The sequence below is a fragment of the Nyctibius grandis genome, chromosome 20 (genome assembly GCF_013368605.1).
Source record: "Nyctibius grandis isolate bNycGra1 chromosome 20, bNycGra1.pri, whole genome shotgun sequence".
NCBI classification, from domain to species: Eukaryota; Metazoa; Chordata; class Aves; order Nyctibiiformes; family Nyctibiidae; genus Nyctibius; species Nyctibius grandis.
Window position 1 is genome coordinate 3,603,135 of NC_090677.1, and position 15,947 is coordinate 3,619,081.

The window sequence follows — 15,947 nt, forward strand, 5'->3', positions numbered from 1 at the left end:
TCTGTGGCAAAGGAAGAACTTTTTGTTGTCACCTTATTCCTCATCCCCAAATCAGCCAGATTGTGTTTCTAAATGCAGATAAGCGGATTCAGAGCAAGTTTTTTTTCTTTCTTTATTCCAAGGACTTTCAAGGAGAGAAATGGGGGAATAGGACAAAAAATGACATTTGCAAGAAACAGAATTGGTGGAAAACACATGATTCCTTAGACCAGGGGGAATGAAACACCCAAAATCCTAAAACAAGACGGCCTCTCTGTTAACAAGATATTTAATGGTTTAAGGAGATGTGAAGGCTGCAAAAAGCTCCAGCCACTCTGCCCTGGAGGCAGATAAGCCTTTTTTTACAGCCAGAGCAGCTGAAAGTCAATGCTTATGCAGAGCTAGAGAAGTCAGGCACTGAAATCCTCCACTTCAGCAGGTTTTTAGCTCACAGAGAATCCAGCCCAGTGCCTAACTTTGCATTGTCTTTTATACAAGAGAACTTTTTCTTGAAAGTTTGTGGGGTTCTTTTTTCCCCTGGGCGATTTTAGAAGACCATAATCCCTTGCAGATTTGTGTGCAGCACTTTGTATCGAAATACACTTATGTACTTTCATTGGACTGTGCTGGTGCAGCTGTGTCAGTGTTTTTATGTAGCTTAGATTTCTCCATCTCTTTAGAAACAGGGCTGCCATGACCAGAATCACGTCAACCACCTTTCAGGCTTTCTGGATAACTTATTCAGGGATGCGCCTGCAAAGTTTTCTTTGTAAATGAAGTGGAGTATGAAGCCAGAGAGCCTTCTCCCACTTGAAACTGCAAAAGCTCAACACAGGCATCGCTTCTTCCTCTGTGTTTGTAACCCAGACATCTGCAGAGCAAGCAGCTGCTTTGGTCGGGCTCTGCTTTACTCCCATCGTATGAAAAGGGAGTGGAGCTGGTGCCAGTGCCACCCACTGCTCTCCCTTCGGCTCCCAGACCTCAGAGAGACGTTAAAGCCACCCAGCCACTTCATTTATCCTGCAGTGCTTTCCAGTCGCTGAACACCTGGTAGGTCAGAGAGGTTTACGATGCAAGCATGTTTTGCAGGAAGAATTTTTCCCCAAATCCCTTCTCTTCACGCTTCACTAGCCTACTTGTATAGCAGCGTAGTGTGGTTATCTCCACAGTTTACTAACCTGCTGTAACTCCCCTCTATGCTGAAAGCAGGAGGGGCTTTGACTTGCTATTGCTTTCCAAAGAAGGTGGAAGTACAATAATTTTAAGGGTGTGATGCTGGGAGGAGAATAACAGTAGTTGTACCAAACCTACCTGGCAAGCTTTACCTTGGAAATGCAGTTTACCTTGTGAGTGCTTTCTTCTGAAACCTGCCAAACATCATCTTCATTGTCTGATGCAATTGCCTTTTCTGCACAAGGCAACCCTGGCAGCCTCCAAAACGTTGAAGCTCTGGTTTTAGTCTAACCTTTAGCCATTTTCCAACATCGTTATTCTCCATACCTGCTTTTGGGAATGGCACGTATTGTATTAATTGATAATCTGCTTTCATATTTCTTTTTCTTGAGAAAAAATCCCATCTTACCCTGGATGCGTGAACTCCTCTGCGTATTCAGCAGAGCTGCAACACTCTACTTTGTTTAAAATTGCTTACGATCCTCCCCCTTGAGTTATACTTACACAGCTGCTCTTCTAGTGAGAAGGACTCCAGTGGTTGATAGAATTTACAAGCAAGGTATTTGATTTATGCCTCCCTAACTGTTAGAAAACCAAGCTGACTCTTCAGGAACTAGTGATTCAGGTCATCTTCTACACATTCTTTGGGGCTGTGTAGCATGTTTTTCTGTTGAGATGGCAGAAGGTGGGAGCGAGATGTAATTCTCCCCGACTGAAACCTGGGTGCCTAGGTGAAAAGCCCTGACTTTTGTGGAAGGTGTTTGAGCTTTTTAAAGACTGGACATGGCACTTAGTGCCATGGTCTAGTTGACATGGTGGTGTCAGGGCAATGGTTGGACTCGATGATCCCAGAGGTCTCTTCCAACCTGATTGATTCTGTGATTCCGTGATTCTGAGCTGTCCCAAGATGCATGTTGCAAGCAGGTAGGTGTGTCTGGAGTCTGCCTGCTTATGTATTGCTAGTGTTACTTCAATGGTGGAAGGGTTCAGGCTTATGAATCAGCAGCTAGATCTACAGATGCCTTGAAAGCAGTGGTCATCCAGATGCCATGATCGCTACCCTAGTGCTCTCCAGAGGTGCAATTCCTTGTGATTCTGAATTAACACAAGCCTCTCTTAAATAATGGAAACATCTATTGGTCTTTCAATGGAGATGTGAATAACTTATGAAGAGCCAAGCAGCGCTGACAAACACATCGACAGGGACTAGACAAATTCCCCTACTCAGACTTCTGACTGATGAAGGTGATCATTTATCTATCGACTTGTCTGTGCAAGCCTGAGGCTGTCCCAGTCTCCGATTTTATTTTTAGTTTGGTAGCTGGAAAAGAGTTAATCCTCAACTATAGGATTCATCAATAAATTATTAATTTCATAATACTGATGGCATTTTTGCTACAGAGATTCAGTATCTGTGTCCACATGAAAGCCCAGATTTGTAGGATATCCCTGTATGTCATTGGTTTTGCTTTTTCAGCTGGTGAAAGGACCACAGATTTACGTATGTAGGTGTGTAAACCTTCCCTGTTACCCGCTGCAGCAACAGCAACTGCAGTGTTGCTACTAAACAAGGGGCTGTTTTGCATGGACAGCAATGCTGTTTGGCCTTGACATCTGCCATTTCATGGTGGAAAATTCCAGGAAAATACAAAGTTTGGGCTCTTTGCTTAGAATAGCTGCTGGGATGCCTCTTTGCCTTAGAATAGCTGCTGTGCAATGTGCATCAGCAGTGCCACTTGCTCAGTTACAGCAAAGACAGGAACAAGCTGAAAATGTTTTGTAATTCTTCTGCTTACAATTCTAGAAGCACCATGTCTGGTATGAGAAGATGGTAAAAAATGAGCTTTTTCTTTCAAAAAAAAAAGATAGGTGGCTTCTTCCCTTATTATAAGTTGTTGGGAAGAGTTTGAGCAGGGTTACAACGGATCGTATAAATTTATATTTGACAGTAACCACCAAATGTGTGCTCTTCCATCCAGAGTATAAAACCACGCCGTGTTAGGCAGTTGGGATTTTTAGTATCTTGCTATATCATTTTGTTCTGCTAGATGGGCTAGGAGGAGCCTGAACATGAACTCCTCTTGACAAGCTGATTTATCTCTTCCAGAGAGGAAGGCTGAGTGGTTATTACACCAGCGATGATCTACCTCCTCGGTTGGCTCCGAGCCGTGGCTGTGGTGGGGGAGTTTGGAGGCTGCAGCTCTTGTCCCAGCAGTGATGCAGTCGTGCTGGTGCTAAATGGGTCGATAAACATCTATATAAATGAACCTGCTTGCAGCGGTCTCCTGCATCCCAACCAGCTCATGGTGTGTCCGCTCTTCTGGGTGAGAGCTGGCTGCGGAGCAAGGGCCAGAGAAATGCTTTTTGGTCCTTGCCACCACTGACTGTGCATGGGGAAGTCCCTTCCCATTGGGGCTGGGAGGGGAGCAGAGGTGGTTAACAAAAATATGGGTCGCAAACCATATCCTCAAGTGCCAAGGTAGGAGTGTTTAGAGCGTGCAGGTGAATTCCTCTCTGGCTACAGCTTTGGGCTGATGAGTCACTTTGTCCTTCATAATCCAGGTAGTGTCACAATCTCCTTTTCCCATCACCGTAAGACTGTCTTTTCTCTGTCCTAGGGGCTGACGTTTGAGGAGGTGGAGAGCTTCTTCACTTTTCTGAAGAACATAAACGACGTGGACACGGCTTTGAGCTTCTACCACATGGCTGGTGCTTCGCTTGATAAAGGTATTAAACCTTGTGAGATGAACAGGTGCTAAAGCTTGAGGGAGCACAACTCATGCCATGTCTTTGGAGTTGGGAAGATGTCGAACGAGCCCAGACTGACAGGTTAAAAATGTACCAAAATCGCAATTCCTCCCTGTCATGAGAGGTTTAACTTACTACGTCTATGGATAAAGAGGGATTTCAGGTTTTATACCTCCCTAGTTTTAGATATAGAGGGGAAAAAAAGGCTGAAATATATTAGGAAGCGGTGATTTCATGGTGGTATCTTCATCAGGACCGTTCAGGCCTGATGCATGCAGAGGCCAGATGACCTAGTGAGTGTATGACAGGCCCTGGTACCTGATCCTAAGCACACCAGTCTGTCTTCTCATCTCTTCTGAAGTGACTTTTTTTTCGCCTTTTACAAAGTACTTGAAAAATTATTGTTGGCAAAGACAAGCAGTGTTGTAAGATGTATTCCTGCAAACTGTATCTTCTGTAGAGGTCTCCATGACTGAGGCGGCAGAGGCACTAACCAGCAGCGGAGCTGGTGGTAGGAACTGTTCAACCCTTGTTTTGTTTCAGCTTTGCTTAAAAATAAGAGGCTTTGCCTAGAAATAAGAGCTGTATGGCCAGATTCTGCATTTCTGAGCTGAAACCCAAGGAATGGCAAGCACCTTTGGAGCTCCCAGGCGTGCTGGAGGGAAGGAGAGGGAGCACTGGAACCCCCCTGAGGTCCCAGACTGAGCATTGAAGTCTGTCCAGAGCAGGCTCTCTTCAGATAACTCCCAGTCCAGCTGGAGGAGCTGGCTGAATAAACCTCAGAGCTGGTGTTTCCTGGGCAGCTTGGTAATAGCGTGGTTTGTTGATCAGACCAATCCATATCCTTCTTCATCTCATCATGTGTTTGCTTTCCTGAGCTAATCCGTATCAGGTATGTTCTCAGGTTGGACACACTGATTTAAAAAAAACAAACAAACACCAAAAAACACCCCCCCTACATTTAAAAAACCAAAAGTCCAGCTCTCTGCTACCAGGATATGTCACAAGTGCATGCTTTCCTTTTCTAGATCTTTTATTTAAGAGTTAGGTGGTTTTTTTTTAAAACACTCAGACTGGGAATATAAAACAAAATAATGGCAAACTCATTAGAAGTTTTTTAGGCTAAGTGGAAACCCTTGTCTATGAGAAAGTTAAAGCTGATGTATTTCGGCAGCTGCAAAATTAAATGTTATGGAAGCAAGTTATTCTTCCAACTGCTGCTGTTGTGGGAATAATAAGACATTAATAGATTTTGGGGCAGTGGGATTACAAAGGGAGCTGAACGTGTCACGTCTCTTCTTGCGTGTGTCAACAGCCCTCCTCATCTTTGACTTTTTGGGGGAAATCATCTGTGCTCTGTGTTTTAGATCACCGTTATCTTAAGACTTAAAAGAACCTGATAGGATTTTCTTTAATTTAAAAGTATAAATATGAAGTACAGATGTGCTGCTGCTGCTGCGCAGAGCCTTTTCTGCAGCGTTCCATGTGGAGGTAATAGCCCAGCAAATCCAATTTACTTGGTGTCTGCAGTAAATTAGCAATTGCCCGCTCGTGGAATATGTGTTGGACATTAGGAAGCATTTCTTCTCAGAAAGGGTCGTTAGCCATTGGAAGGGGCTGCCCAGGGAGGTGGTGGAGTCACCATCTCTGGAGGGGTTTAAGAAAAGCCTGGACATGGCACTTAGTGCCCTGGTCTAGTTGCCATGGTGGTGTCAGGGCAATGGTTGGACTCGATGATCCCGGAGGGCTCTTCCAACCTGATTGATTCTGTGATTCTGTGAGTATTCAGGTCCACGTGCAGTTGGTAAATCAGTGTGATTTCTGTTTAATTATGTGTGATTAATGAGCTTGTGCTGGAGCCACAACCATCAAGCTGGGAGTATTTGGCTGGAGTAAGTAAACCTTGAGGAAGGTTGGTGGAGCGTTTTGCTGTGGTCTTAGCAAAGGTGCAGAGCAAGCTGCAGCAATACACCTGGGTTTTGCAGCAGGGATCTGTGTGCTCCCACGCCTAAATTGTCTATGCATTACCCATACGTGTGTGCTCTGAGTTGGGATATTGCACCCACAAATCAAATAAGCAATAAATGGGGTGTACTCTTCCAGAAGTCACGCTTTCACAAGGTTGCTTATTAAAAACCAACAAATGTAAAAATTACTCATCGTATGGGGAGAAGGGGATACTTTGCGTATCAAATAAATTGCTGCTAACCTAAGGCAGCAAATGTTGTTATAATTTTAGAAGGGCCGTTTAAAATTTAAGAGGAAAAAAATGGATGGCACCAAATAGTCACAGTTTGATAAACCTGTTTTCTGCATCGAAATAAAGTAGCCTCCTCTCCTAAAAAGGATCATAAGCCTGTATTTTAACAACGCGTAGAATAACACACAGATTATTTGTTAGTCCATCTTTCATTTTACCAGAAACATAATAGCCATCATTCTCTTAAATCATAAGCATTACTTAGAAAACTCTCCCAGCCTGGGCTTACAGCTGGGAGGAGGACTGGAGCCCAACTCGTCGCTCACTCCCCTTTCGAGGCGAGGGTGTGAATTGCACTTTTTTTTGGCACCGTCTGCAGCCAGACTTTCCAAGCAGCCGTTCTGCTGGCGCCGGCAGAGAGCCACGGTCTGACTCCTTCGTGCTTCAGGGCAAGGCACAGATGGGCCAAAGCGAGGGGAGAGGGCTGAGCCCGCTGCTCGCTCCTGTGGCTCGGCCGGCTCGGAGCAGTGTTGGAGCCCAGGAGGGGTTGATGGAAGATCATTTTATTTGAAGTATGGAGCTTGAAACAGCTGCAGACTTGACAGGGAATTTGGAAGGAGGTAGAGGTGAGTTTTCAGTGCAGCGTGTATTTGTCATCGAATTGCTGCTTGCTTTAATCTGCCTTCAGAGCTGGATGAAAGAAGTCAGTCCCCCATGGAGGCACAGCTCAGATGGCTCCTCTGGAGTAATGGCATGGAGTCAACACTGGTAACTGGGTGGGGAGGAGTGCTGTAGGGTAGGTGAGGTTGGCAGAGATCTCTAGAGACCCTCTAGTCCCACAGGGCCACCTACAGTCAGGTTTTGGATATCTCCAAGGATGGAGATCACAGAATCACAGAATCAACCAGGTTGGAAGAGACCTCTGGGATCATCGAGTCCAACCATTGCCCTGACACCACCCTGTCAACTAGACCAGGGCACTAAGTGCCATGTCCAGGCTTTTCTTAAACCCCTCCAGAGATGGTGACTCCACCACCTCCCTGGGCAGCCTGTTCCAATGTCTGATGACCCTTGCTGAGAAGAAATGCTTCCTAATGTCCAACCTGAACCTCCCCTGGCGAAGCTTGAGGCTGTGTCCTCTTGTCCTATTGCTAGTTGCCTGGGAGAAGAGGCTGACTCCCACTCCACTACAACCTCCCTTCAGGTATTTGTAGACTGCACTAAGGTCACCTCTGAGCCTCCTCTTCTCCAGGCTAAACACCCCCAGCTCCCTCAGCCATTCCTCGTAGGTCAGACCCTCCAGACCCTTCCCCAGCTTGGTCGCCCTCCTCTGGACTCGCTCCAACACCTCAACATCTTTCTTGAAGTGCGGGGCCACAGCCTCTCTGAGCACGTAAGAAAGCCTGGATGAGTATTTGTGATAATTCGTGAGAAGGAGAAGAGTCGAACAATGAAATCTGGTGTCCTGCAGAGGCAAGACAGGGTCATGGGTTGTCACCTTTGCTGCCCTCACACCAGTGCGTTGATGTGTGTGTATGTGTGTGTCCTGATGGAGAGGGACCATGGAAGTGCTTGGCACCGTGTGCTCAAGCAGGAGGGGTCTGGAGCTCGCCTGCCCTTTGGTTTTAGTACACACACAGTTACGGTGTGGTGTTTGCTGAGCGCTGATGCAACGAGTTGTTGGGCAAAGCTCTGTCACAGCAGAGGATGCATGTCCACAAGGCTTTAAGAAGTCAGCTTGGTAACCTGGAAGACAAGCTCTCCATAGATCACCAACCCCTGGAAGGTGCTGAATACCTCTCAGTTTAGAAACCACTTTCTCCGTCGGAATCTCATTTCTTTACTTATTTATGACTGAGAATATTACATCAAGAGTGGATCGGCTCAGCCTTTGGTCTGGTAGCTCCGCTTTTTTCCCAGAAGCGTGATGTCCATGACTTTCCATCGTGCTCCCTTTGATGTCAAAACGGGTTCTAGTGAGCTGCAGGGCTGCAGCCTCCCATTTTGAGAAGAAAAAGAAAAATGTGCTGTGCCACAGGATTGCGTAGGGTTTGTACATCTCTCTTCTGGATGGATATTCTGGTATGTGCTCATGCAAACGATTTGGGAAGAGTTAAATAGATTTTTGCTAGCTGTATCGTCAGCGATGGCATCCAACGTTTCCAACTGGGATGCTTAAAAGGAAATGTGGGTATCAGCATAGCCTGATTTCTGGGAGCCCAGAATACACGTGTCCTGCCTCTGCAGCCTGGGACTGCCCAGGGCAGGGAGCCCTGCTCCCATCACCCTGGATGCCATTTGGGAAACAAAGGCAGCAGCCCAGCTGCCTGTTACTTGGCCAAATGTGTGATTAATCTCAAGATGGAGGAAAAAAAAAGTGAAGTTTGCCACCTGGCTGTGCTCTTGCCCTTAGAAAAGCCCTGTTCGTAAGCACTTGGTGAGGCGTTAATCATGGTGCGGTTGTGGGAATTGGAGTGAGAAAAAGGATAACACCAGTGTCGGACACTAAACTTGCATAAAATAACTCAGATGGCTCATTAAAGGAACCAGTGGGAGGCACTAACACTTGAAATTTTAAAAAGCCGCATAGCTTTTCAAGATAGAAATGTGGAACTCATTTTCAGTGGTATAAAATCCAGGAGACTTTCCTGTTTAGAGATGGATGCAGCCCCCGTGAAATAACATTTTTGTATCGAGCAAGAACAACGTGATGGAGGTGACACTTGTGCAGCTGGATTGATAAGAGGGGAAGCAGTAACGGGTCGCCTTAAGTACAAATTACAGCTGGTAAAACTGCAGCCACAAAGAATAAAGAAGCACACATTGAAGAGGAGGAGGAGGATCAGGCGACACCCTGTAAAGATGGAAGAAAGGGGGTGTAAACTCAACAGAAAAATCTGACTTTTAATTAAGAAATCATTCTAATTTTCTTTTTTCCATATAAGGCTATAGCAAATAACTTCTTCAGTAGGGTACCTGGGCACCAGAGGAGAGGATGGTATCAAAGCTTGGCTGAGCACCTTTAAAGGTGATTTACATTGAAAAGGAGTTAAATTAAATTTGTTGCTGCTGTCTGAGAAAATACAGACTTGCTTTTGATGTCTGAAGGTCCGGGTGTTGGGTAAGAGGTGGCTTACAGCACTTCAAACCTCTGCCCTTGCCAAAGCTGAGGTGTTTTAAAGTGTCTCCCCAGCAGGACTTTCTGGGGAAAAAATAAGCTGCGAAATAAGTTTAGGTAAACTCTTTCTTTTACCTAAACCTCTTCTTTTTCCTTGAGCTTTACACGTGTTACTGAAGCCCCTCGTGAGCGTGCGTGGCAGGTAGGAGTTAGAGCGCGCGTTTTGCAGCTGGCTGGAGCCGGGGCTGCATTTAGGGAGCAAGCATGGCCTAATCAGGGAGGAGAAAGGCGCCTCTTACAAAGGCATATCTAAAATCCAGAGACAGGGCATTTATCTTGGTAAAAAGGACTACGCCGTCCACCATTTGGCTCCAGCGTTTGCTGCCACTTCATGTTCATGGCGTTTGATCAAAGAGGACCTATAAATACTTGCATTATACCGGTGTGATTTGTAGTCACCCCCTCCTGGGGTCTGGGGTATGTGTGGTGCTGGCCATCAGTCCCTCCCCCTTGGATCAAGGGGGAAAGCTGAAGGCAGCTTTTGTCATTTAATTTGTGAGCGTTTGGTGTCAGTGTGAGCTAAGCAAATGTAGACCCTTAAAGCTCTTTTTGTGGAGGGCTGCTGCCATCTAATGCGCCCGCTCGCTTGTGTTGCAGTTCATTCATTGCATCGTGTTGCATCTTGCTGGCTGATTTGGCATGTTCAGAAGAAAAGAGCCCAAAGGAAAGGGATGCACAGACACGGTGGCTGTCTCTGCACTTAAAATGTGAATTCCACCCTTTTCTTTGCTAGCCAGGTTTTCTTGAGAGCTGTGTACTGTGCGCGTGGCACGGTGTATTCTGAGTCTGGTTGGCGTGGGTGGGCTGGGAGAGACGTGCGGTCTCCCCACGGCTCGGTGGGCAAGGTGCAGGCGTAAGGCTGGGGAATAACATTAATTCAAGTTTTCTTTAATGATTATATTGCCTTTGCCCTCCCCACAGCAGGCTCTGGCTGCCAGCAGGACACGCACAGAAGCAGCGGCCGTATCCTGGCTGATGGTGGCAGAACTGAAATACTGAGTAATAACTGCAGACCAGAGCTACATCTCTCATGTAGGAAAGGATTTTAACTCAAAAAGAATAATTACAGGGAAACAGCAGGTGCCCACTTAAGATTATATATATTTTAATCCACCTTCTGTTTAATTTCAGTTTTCTCCTGCATTATTTAGCAAAAGGAGGGATTTTACAGGGGAACAGGACCTCATGGTGGCTATGGATTCCTCCCCGAAAACCCCAAACCTCGCTCAGGGGAGAAGAAATGGGGTGGAAAGAACCAATAATCTTGAACATTAATGAAAAAAAAATCCTGTTAGAAACACTTTATGCAGTTTCTAATTAATCCAGTTACAGTATAGATTGGGTGCTTATTTCTTCCTTCTGACACATAAACCTTCAGAATTTCTGAAGGGCCAACAGCTCTGCAAAGGGACCAGAGTGTGTGAACCCAGAAGGATGAAAGCAGAGGCTTTTTTTTTGGTTTCAATCTGATTTTTGTCACAGCACTTCCCTCTTTTGCTCTGCTGAAGGGGAGCTCCACAGCTGAACGTTCATCCCAGTTGCTTTCAGCTCGCCGCTGCAGTGCAAAGTCTCTCTGGACGGGGTTTCCTTGGGTCAGGCTTTGCAGGGCAGCAATTTAACTTAAAATACCCTCATGTTCGTGCAAAGCTCTTCCATGTTATCGAGATCTGGAAGGGAGCAGAGTGTTTCAGCCCTGACAGAGACAACTGAGCTGCTCTTACCTCCCCTCCTTCCTTCAATTAGCAGCCATCAAAGGGAGACTAAAGGGCAGCCAGACGCACACGAATACATGTAGGGAAACAGCTAAACCAGCCCACTGAGGGGGTTTTTTTTCCCCTTTATGCAGCAAAATCTACTGCATAACCCTGCCAGATTGATAGCTCCACGGATTGCTCTTTTCTAGAGGCGTGAATAAAACCACCGCTCGCTTCTTTGCTGACGAGCTCAGCTGCCAGTCTGGGGGGGAAGTGAAATAATTCGTTACAACTCTTTATTTTATTGCAAGGTTAACCTTGCCTGCTCGCTGCAGAGCCTGTCGCAGGGAGAGGGCGGATGGGTTCGTTCTGCAATTATTGGCCCTGGGTTGCTTAACAGGAAAACAGGTTTTTATTATTCCCAGCCTGTTGGTATAGTTGGTTCATAGAGTATCGTCTTTGCAGCGCCATCAGAAGGAGCTGCCTTGTTGATCAAGCCTGTCAGGAGAGGTTTCCCACCTGGTGTTCTGATTTTGTAACCAAAGCTGGGGGAAAAACATCTCATCTCAGTGTTTTTAATGTTTATCTTGAACACGCAGGTATCAGCACGTTGGTGCTCACCGGCAGCCTCTCCACACCCCATGTGGTGTTGCAGGAGGAAGGCGAAGGCTTTGAGGAGCCTGGTTTTGAGGCACATACTGAACAACGGGCTGGGGTCGAAGCTTATTTCAAGCCTCTTTGAACATGACACGTTTTCATAAAGGCAGTTTTCTGTGGAGGAACAAGAATCTTCTGCTCCTCTGCCTGCGTTCGCTGCAGGTTGGCAGATCATGGCTTCTTGCTAACCTTGTGCCCTCCCTCCATTGCAGTGACGATGCAGCAAGTGGCCAGGACGGTGGCCAAGGTGGAGCTCTCCGACCACGTGTGCGACGTGGTGTTCGCGCTCTTCGACTGTGACGGTGAGTGACCCCAACCTCGCCCTGTTCCTCTTGGCCAGGATGGGCGGGAGGCGAGCCAGGGGAGGAAATAGGGGGGGAAAATGCCAGCCATGAAAGCTTGCCATGGCCTTGGCTCTTCTTGCTGTGCTACCATCTGCAGCCTCATGGGTCTGTACTGGTGCTCCTGCCCTTCTAGGAAGGGTTTTTGATGCTACCCAGCTTCCAAGATGTTGATCTCAAAGCACTGGATGCAAGCGTTTGGCGTGCACAGCTTACTACACAGCTTTTTCTTTCCCCCCCTCCACAAAACTCTTATTTTGTGTAACAAAATGAGCTGTTGTGCTCCAGTGTTGGAAAGGAGCCTGTCTGGTACTTTATCTTTAAAGTCCTGGACAAATATCAGCTTAATTAATTAATTAACGGCAGCTCTGTGCCCTGCTAGGAAGCTCGTTGCTTTGCTGGCCCGCAGAGGATGCGAGTGCTTTGGGGTAGCTTGTTGCCACGCTGAAGCAGTCTCGGGTTGGTTTAGTGAGAATCAGGGGAGTCTTTGCCACCAGGGGATGATGGCAGCGATTCAGGCTTGGAAAGCAGCAAAATTCTGCGTTTGCCCAAAACTATAAAGCCAAAACCAGACTCCAGCACAGTCACCAGGATCTGGCAGCTCTCTGCAGCAGCACTGATGCATAAATAGACAGTTGTTTGCTTTCTGATATAAATATGAACACAGAAAAGCCTCTTGAGTTACTTTATTGCTTGTTGCCCCTCTTGGTTTCAGCCCCACCTGCTTCTTTGCACCTCTATAAGGTTGCGTTTCTTGTTTTATTTTCCTCTGTGCTTCAGTGCCACTTTCTGATGTGATCCTCAAGCCACACGACCAGGCTGGAGACTAGAGTGAACCAAAGTGTAGCCGAATACTCTCCATTTGCATCCTCTCATAGGAGAATCTGCTAAATATTTTGGTAGCAAACCTTTGTGGAGAAAGACTGTGATTGTCAGACGAGTTCCTGTAAGGAAGGGATCGGGCGCAGACCTCTCACAGAATCAGAATCACAGAATCAACCAGGTTGGAAGAGACCTCAGGGATCATCGAGTCCAACCGTTGCCCTGATACCACCCTGCCAACTAGACCATGGCACTAAGTGCCATGTCCAGTCTTTTCTTAAACCCCTCCAGAGATGGTGACTCCACCACCTCCCTGGGCAGCCCCTTCCAGTGTCTAATGACCCTTTCTGAAAAGGGGGTTTTCACTCTGTTGGTGTTTATAGACATTACCATGCACACATCAAAAACCTGCAGCACCGGAGGGAATTTTATTTGCCCCTTGATATTTTGCTGGAATTTCACTGCCCAGATTTGCATTTGGATGTAAGGCAGGGAAAAAAAAAAAAGCTCTCAAATGAAGAAACTCGTTCATGAAATACAATAATGTGGTTCCCTGTATCAGCCAGAGAGATTCTCTCTCCTTTGATCTGGGGAACTGATGGCACTGGTGGGTTTGTTTCTTGAGGGCTGATGTTAATTTATTGGCAGTCAAGCAACTACAGAATAAAATTTGCCCCAATTTATCATAATCTTCTTTTTAACATAAATTTAGTTGACATAATTCTCACTAGATTAATGAATCTTCCCTTCTACTCCGTTAAGAAAAATCTGTGCTCTGTTACCCTGTGCTCCTCTAATTTCCTAAACGTCTTAAAGCAGAGAGTTCCCTGCGGGCGTGTGGGCATTTGCTTTGCGTTTGCTTTTCTGTCTTCAAGCCCCAGCGCCCCGGGCCCTGCGAGACGTGGCGGTGCCAGGCTGAGCAGGGCAGGGTCTGTAGGGTTGGGATTTAAATGCTGTCGTTCGGCAGCTCTTGCTCAGCAGGATATTTTGGGAGGTTGAAGCCAAACGTGATTTTTTTCCTCCTCCTCGCAGGGAACGGCGAGCTGAGCAACAAGGAGTTTGTTGCCATCATGAAGCAGCGCCTTATGAGAGGCTTGGAGAAGCCCAAGGACATGGGCTTCACGCGACTCATGCGGGCCATGTGGAAATGCGCCCAGGAGACGGCGTGGGACTTCACCATGCCCAAGCAGTAGCGGGGTCGGGGAGGAGCGCCCGGCTTCCCTGTCTCAGCCCTGCCGCCACGGCCTGCGGGCGAGCACCTGTGGGGTGGCACCGGGCTCTGGCGAGCCCAGACTGTTCGTAACGGGAGATTTTTGTACATCGAAGTTAGAAATCAAAGCCTGTTGTATTTGCAGCTTCTGCTTCCCGCTGGCCCCTTTAATATTCCTCTCTCTCAGGAAAAAGAAAAGGACTTTTCTTACTGCCGTCACCTCCGCTGCGTGATGCGCCCTGCCTGCAGAGCTGGGCATCGAGCGAGCTGGTGAGGCTGCACCCAAATCACCTTTATTTAATGTTATTACATTGTTACATGGGGTTTATTTTAATTCTTGGATTGCTCCTAAGAAAGAAGCCGTGGGATTCTTGGATAGATCATAGCGGTGGGACCTAGGAGCAGAGGCTGGAGCAGGCAGGTGGTGAGAGCACCCCAGGATTTCGGTCAGCCAAATGCTCCGTGCTCCCCCAGACTGTGGGGGGGTGGAGGGGATGGGGGTACCCACAGAGGGGCTGCTTGAGCCGAGGTGCTGCTAAGAGCAGTTAAAAGTAGTGGAGCAACTGGCTCTCCTGCCTGTCCTGCCTTGCGTAAGCAACCTGCTGCGGGAGGTCTCTAATTATTTTTTCAAATGGGGAGCCCTCTCTGAGGGGAAATGCAGTGCTGTAACGGGAACAGGCTGAAAGATGTTATTTGCTGAGTGCTGTTCTCTCTGTAAAGTGTCATATAAAGATGTTCTCACAACAACGTGGCTCATCTCTTTTGATGGCTTCAGCTCTTCACCTAAGCCTGGTGGTGAGTCACCGGCGATGGGGCATTTTGGAAGGGGGAGAAAAAACGTGATGACTTTCCAGAGCTGGAAAGACAAAGCCCAGCAGTCAGCGCTGGGAAGGCCAGAGCTGCTGTGTTTGCTGTCCCGTGTTCCAGCCAGCCCCAGGCAAGCGGTCAGGTTTGGGATGGCCCCGAAAGAGGAGCACTCTCTGGGGGTGTTTAAAGGGCAGCCATGAGCTCCAGGCTTTCTTTGAGGGGATAAAACACTTCTAGAATATTTCCACCCTGGGATATTGATGCTGCTGTTGGGGGTCACTCCATCTACAGTCACCTCCTTCCTCTCCTGTAGTTTGCCTGCAGGGAGCACGCTCTGCTCAGGCGTTGGTCCCTGTGCTGTCACACACGTCGCAGAGAGGACACTGGGGTGCAGGTTTCACCCATCCTGCCCGCAGGGAGGGTTGTTGGTGCTGCCCACGAGACCCTGGGGAGCCTCTGTGGAAGTGTCACTTGTCTCAATTTTCTCTCTTTTGGAACCAAACGAAGCCTGTCGCATCCTGGTAGGACTGGGCCCCGCACTTCAAGAAAGATGTTGAGGTGTTGGAGCGAGTCCAGAGGAGGGCGACCAAGCTGGTGAAGGGTCTGGAGGGTCTGACCTACGAGGAATGGCTGAGGGAGCTGGGGGTGTTTAGCCTGGAGAAGAGGAGGCTCCGAGGTGACCTTATTGCAGTCTACAACTACCTGAAGGGAGGTTGTAGTGAAGTGGGAGTCGGCCTCTTCTCCCAGGCAACTAGCGATAGGACAAGAGGACACAGCCTCAAGCTTCGCCAGGGGAGGTTCAGGTTGGACATTAGGAAGCATTTCTTCTCAGCAAGGGTCATTAGACATTGGAAGGGGCTGCCCAGGGAGGTGGTGGAGTCACCATCAATGGAGGGGTTTAAGAAAAGACTGGACATGGCACTTAGTGCCATGGTCTAGTTGCCAGGGTGGTGTCAGGGCAATGGTTGGACTCGATGATCCCAGAGGGCTCTTCCGACCTGATTGATTCTGTGATTCTGTGACTGAACGGGTCACGCAGCCTGTGCTGTGAAAGCTGGGATCAATTCACGGCGAGTCGCTAATTGCAGAGCGCCGTCTCGTCCCTCATTAGCGCTGCTCTTGATGAGCATCTCCTGCC

The 15,947-nt window shown here is 47.7% G+C and overlaps 1 protein-coding gene across 4 annotated transcripts in view; it reads left to right on the plus strand.

The window, feature by feature from the left end:
- The window catches only part of MICU1 (mitochondrial calcium uptake 1), a 113,920-nt gene extending 99,171 nt beyond the window's left edge, over positions 1–14,749 (plus strand). For all 4 annotated transcript variants that reach the window (XM_068416677.1, XM_068416681.1, XM_068416680.1 and 1 more), the window contains 3 exons: positions 3,771–3,879; positions 11,842–11,931; positions 13,825–14,749. In XM_068416677.1, coding sequence (XP_068272778.1) covers positions 3,771–3,879; positions 11,842–11,931; positions 13,825–13,985 — 360 coding nt within the window. In that variant the 3' untranslated portion in view covers positions 13,986–14,749. The remainder of the gene's footprint in view (positions 1–3,770; positions 3,880–11,841; positions 11,932–13,824) is intronic.
- The last annotated feature ends 1,198 nt before the right edge of the window (positions 14,750–15,947 follow it).